This window comes from Mastomys coucha, chromosome X (genome assembly GCF_008632895.1).
Source record: "Mastomys coucha isolate ucsf_1 chromosome X, UCSF_Mcou_1, whole genome shotgun sequence".
Lineage (NCBI taxonomy): Eukaryota > Metazoa > Chordata > Mammalia > Rodentia > Muridae > Mastomys > Mastomys coucha.
In genome coordinates this window covers 110,510,861-110,516,330 of record NC_045030.1, presented here as the reverse complement: position 1 = coordinate 110,516,330, position 5,470 = coordinate 110,510,861, and the positions used below count along the sequence as shown (strand labels likewise).

The 5,470-nt window shown below is 32.1% G+C and overlaps 1 protein-coding gene across 2 annotated transcripts in view; it reads left to right on the top strand.

Moving 5' to 3' along the window:
- Positions 1-344: 344 nt before the first annotated feature.
- The window catches only part of Rps6ka6 (ribosomal protein S6 kinase A6), a 56,814-nt gene continuing 51,688 nt past the window's right edge, over positions 345-5,470 (top strand). For both annotated transcript variants that reach the window (XM_031366987.1, XM_031366996.1), the window contains exon 1: positions 345-425. In XM_031366987.1, the coding sequence (XP_031222847.1) occupies positions 381-425 (45 nt within the window). In that variant the 5' untranslated portion in view covers positions 345-380. The remainder of the gene's footprint in view (positions 426-5,470) is intronic.

Genomic DNA, 5,470 nt, shown 5'->3' with positions numbered 1-5,470 from the left:
TTTAAAATTGAATAATTGAGATTTCCCATTGCACATTCATATGAAATTGTTCCTATTCTAACTTTCTTTGAATATACCAAAATGAATGTCTGTGAGATTTATTTGTATGTGTAAGGTCATCAGTCATGGCACAACCTTAATAAATATGTAATGAAACATAAAGCTCTAAAAAATTAAGGTTTCAAGGACAATGTGTGAACTATATTAACAATTTTCCTTTTCTAAATGCTTTCTTTGGATCCCTTGAACTTTTGTTTCTCAGTAACTTGTTTGAATGGTAAGGGAAATGCCTTGGGCTATTTTTTCTTAGTTATTATTCTTGTTTTAATACCATTGAACTTCACATTTTGAACATTGTTTTTCAGGTAAATGATCTGAAAATGGTTGATGAGCCAATGGAAGAGGGAGAGCCAGTTTCTTGCCGGGTAAATACTCTTGTTAATTTAGTAAACATCATTTGTAGCATATAAAGAAGGTGAATAATTGGAAAGGAGAAAAGCTTTTATCAGTTATAGAATTGTATTTAAGTCAGTTGGTGATAAATGTAAATTTTTTGAGATAGTTTCTTATGGTCCTAGTTGGCCTTAGACTCAGTGTACCTGAGGCATCCTTGAATTCCTGATGTTCTAACCTCTACCTTCTAATTTCTGGGATTATAGGCATGTCCTATCATGCCTCATATCTGAAGTTTTAAAAATGTAATATTTTCCTTTTTATGCAGGGACTGGATAAATACTATATCACAGAGTTCCATTCCTAGTCTGTAGTCGAGGCTCACCTTAAACATGTAACACTTCTGCTTTAGCTTCCCAAATACTAGGATTGCAGACCATAGTCATTAAGCTTGGCGTGTATGTGGTTTTTTCAAAAAACAGCTTTGTTGAAAATACACGGGCATAGGAATCAACAGTTTTAAAATATACAGGCCATAGGAATCAGCAGTTTGAGCAAATGGTATTTTTACTTGTTAATACATAAGAAATGTGGGTATTTAAATGCAATGTTCTCTGGATTAAACTTAAAGAGATAATCTTTAACTTTAGAATAAAAAGGAGATCTATCTTTGACAAAATTGAACTATAAAAATAGCTTGAAATATTTACAATCTATATTCTAGCTATAGAAAGGATTGAATATGAGGTATTTCAGAAGTCCCTGACTAGTTTTCAACGTTGCTTAACTATTAGGTCATTGTATTTAAGACCTATGTAAAAAACTTAATTTATAAGATCTAGATTTGGGGAAAAGTATTCTTAAGATTTTATGGAAGGTCAGACCAATGTAGGCATTTCGATGAATATTATGATTTCATAGTTACCATCTTTATAGGTATTTTCATAGCCTTATTTTTTATTTAGAAGGAACTTCAAATACATTATTCTCTTATTTTCTCTTTATAATATGGATTTGTTTATTGAGCTTTAGAGAAGTTATGGCTTTTATCAGGTAGGTAAGACTAATAAATATTAGAAACTCTCTCCTGTTAGGTGTCTGAATTGTAAAGATATGAGTACCATTCTTTTCTTATTTAGTTGTTGTAGATAATGTCAGGAAATCCCTTATAAAACATCTCCATCAGTAAATTTATCTATATTGAACCCAGCAGAGGTATTTAAATTAAGTTCAAGACTGTCCTTTGAAATGTTCTTTGTTACTAACTCACTAGACAATGACTTTGAAACATCCCTTTCAGTTGTGGTTGACAAGATGAGAGGTATGATGTCACTTTGGCATTTGCAATTTATCAGTAATATTTTAATTTTGAGAATACTAAAATATAAACTTCTATCAAGAACACCTAAAAATATATAGATAATGTGAACCTTAAAGGGCATAGTGATATTCATCTTGCTATTTTCTAAAAGGTAAGGATTGTAAGTATCTACAAAAGGCATTGGAGAAGAATGGCTCAAAATTTAGCAATAATCAGCAAGGAAACACCAATCTCCATGCTACAGGACATAAAAGTGTGTAGATTCATATATACAGAGGCACATGTATATCATGTATATGTATAGTTAACATAAAGTTGAGGACATAAACCTATAGGGTGCCATATATTTGCCCACCACCCCATTTTATTGGTTTTTCAAGACAGGGTTTTACTGTGTAGCCCTGACTGCCCTGGAACTCACTTTGTAGAGCAGGCTGACCACAAACTCATATTATCTACTGACCTCTGCTTCCTGAGTGTTGAGACCAAAGGTGTGTGCTACCACTATCCAACTGATACTTGCCTTTCTAACTTTAATATTAAAATATACTTTTTAGTAGGAAGTCATTTGATATGCATAGTGCTAGATACAAATATGACTTGCATACTGTTGATCTCAGAGAGATTGTATAGAGATTTGATTTCTTTTATGAACCAATCTTAAACCCTGTTCTTTGGCAGTTGATTGATAAAACACTGTTTGTATAATAAAACTATAGATAATAAGGATGCCATATAAATTTATCACTGTTTATGATGGTTTTAATGTAGAATAAAGAGCTATGCTTCTGTATTTCATTCAGTGGATTGTTCATAGTTATTTTTGTGGTTGACTTTTTGTCATTTTAAAATAGTGTGGGATTGTAGACACTGGTATTCGATTTATTGATTTTTTTTAAAGGTTGTTCTTTAAATATGAACCTGAGAAGTTGAGAATATAACTCAGTGGTAAAATATATGCTCTCATTCTAAATCATTGTGTTTCATCCCCAGCACCACACGCACATGCACAGGTGCAGGCATGCATGCACTCACACACAAAATTGAATTACTGTTATTGCCTATGTGGCCTAAAACTGTTCTGTGTTTGAGTCATTTAGAGATCTGAGTTACTCCATCTCACTTATTGGTACCTTAGACTTTCACATTCACTGTAGACCAGGCTTGCCTCGAACACAGAAATCCACCTGTCTCTGCCTCCCAAGTGCTGGGATTAAAGGCGTGTGCCACCACTGCCTGGCTCTCCAGCCCTTAAAGGACGTTTTTTAACAGTTAGATACCTTGTTGATTCCACTCCTACAAAGTAACATATTTAGTTTGTAAGTTTATTTTTATTAATCAGAAATATAAATGTCATGTTTAACTAAAAATATACTTTAAAACTCCTAATTAATTCTTCCATATTTTAGTTCCAAATTTCAAATTTTAAAAACCATATTTGAAATATGTCTCATACAAATTCTTTCAAAAAGTCATTTTTATGTATGTTGAAGTTAAATTAACATAAAATACTAGATAGATACAGAGTATTCAAGCCTGTAATGTGTGCTTCATTTGTAGTAGGTTTTGTCTCCCTGTTTTCATTTCTGTTCCTTTTGGAGAACATTGAAGATTGAATCTAGGGACTCATTCCTTCTAGGAAGGTAGTAATATTCTACTATTGAGCTATAGACCCAGTCCTGCTTTTACTTTTTATTTTCAGATATGAGATCACTAAATTATTCAGGTTGGCCTTGAACTCACTCAGGCTGGTTTTGAATTCTTTGTGGTAATCTTGATTTACCCTAGTGTGGAGATGGGATTACAGGCCTATGTCCCTGAGCTTATTTGCCTTTCTATTTTCATGGACATTAAGCCTTGCTGTGCTTCAGTATTTTGATTTCTTGCAGTTCAGGTAGTCAGTTTTCATTCTATTCAATGTCCCTTTAAAAATCTCAAAACCTTTTGTTCTACTAGTATAAAAACTTCTTTGATGAACAATCACTACTCAATACTCTTAGGCAATTACTATTAGGTGGAGTTTATACTTTTTGAAAAGATGATAAAAATAAGTTCAGTGACTTAATTTTATAGAAATTTTGTCTTTTTTTTTTAAAAGATTCCTATATAACTGTGGATAAAGATTTTATTTCCATTTTTATAAATGAGGAATCAAAGACTGATGGAATTAGAATAAATCACCTAAGTAAAAATGAGTTTGCTGCCATCCTTTAGTTTTTAACCATCGGGATAAATTTGCAATAAGTATTTTGTGCTTATTTTCCAATATATTCATTATTTTGATGTGTTTAATTCAAGCTAGAGACACATAGTTATTTGCATTATTATTATTGTTAGTCTTTGTTCAAACAGTGTTGATATCTGGCATGACCTTCAGTGACATTATATTATTCTCTACATGTTCTCCACATGTATTTCAGCAAAATGGCTTATTTGAATTTTAAGGGTTTTTGTTTGTTTGTTTTTGTGGTTTGTTTTTGTTTTTGTTTTTTGTGTGTTCATTGTTTTTGTTCTTCCTCCTCCTCTTCTTCTTATCTTCCTTTTGTTGTTGTTGTTTTACCAAAATAGCCTTTCTGCCTTGACATAAAACAACTGCTTAAATAAATAGATGGTACATTATTACGTAAAGCCTAGTATATTTCAGCCTTTGTCATCCCTCCTTGGTTAGCCTGTTGTTCTAGAGTCCTGTGAAGCTGCTGTATTTGAGTTGTAATAGATTGTTGTCATCTCCTTTTCACCCTAAAAGCTGATTTCTTCCCTATAAACAAATCACTTGTCAAATGAATGAAGCAGTAGTGTATTTGACTAATTGCTTTGTGCTTACCAATGGTTTTTTTTCTAGTATTATAGCATTCTTGGCTTTCTATATTCAAAACAAAAATGATCAGAATATAGAACTTGTGATTGAGCCTTTTCAACTTTTTTTTAATATTAACTATATTTTAGAGATTTGGAGAAATATCTAACACTGTGTTCACTTGTGCCTCAGATTTGCCATTTAATGTGAAAAATGTAGTGAACTCTGGATGTTATTAAGTTTTTATTTTTCAATAACAACTTCATTTTCACACATCAACTCAGAGTAGGTACTGTATATGTTTCTAGGATTGCTCTAACAAAGGACTACAACTGAGTGTCCCAACCATCAGAAATTAATTTTCTCACAGTTACGAACTTCTATTAAGTCTGACATCAAGGTGTTGGCAAGATTGATTTTTCTGAGAGCTTTCTCTTGGTTTTGTAGATAGTTTCATATTGCATACATCTTCATGTGTGCGCATGCTTGTGTGCGTGTGTGTGCGTGTGTGTGTGTGTGTGTGTGTGTGTATGTGTGTGTGCTTTCATGGGCTTTTTTGTTTGTTTTTCTTTTTTTTAATGGGCTTTTTAAAAAAAGATTATCATCACTTGTTTTGGATTATGGCAGAGCTATAAGTTATTATTTTATCATAATTATCTTCTTAAATGTCCCAGTTCAACACATCCGGTTTGAAAGGACTCAATTCAGCCTCTCTTACACATTTCCTCTTGTTTCTTTGAAGTGAGGATATTTTGTTTCTAAAAAAGTTGCTGCCTTCAAGTATGAATTTTACCTTGTGTCTCCAGGATGTGGTAATACAGAATATTAGCAAGGAAATATTGTGTTGAATTAGTGAGTAATTAAATCATATGGTACATGATGATATTCTAACATAACATATCACAATATTTACTGGAGAAGAACAATTTTTTTTAATATTTTAAAATTTTTTTATTAGA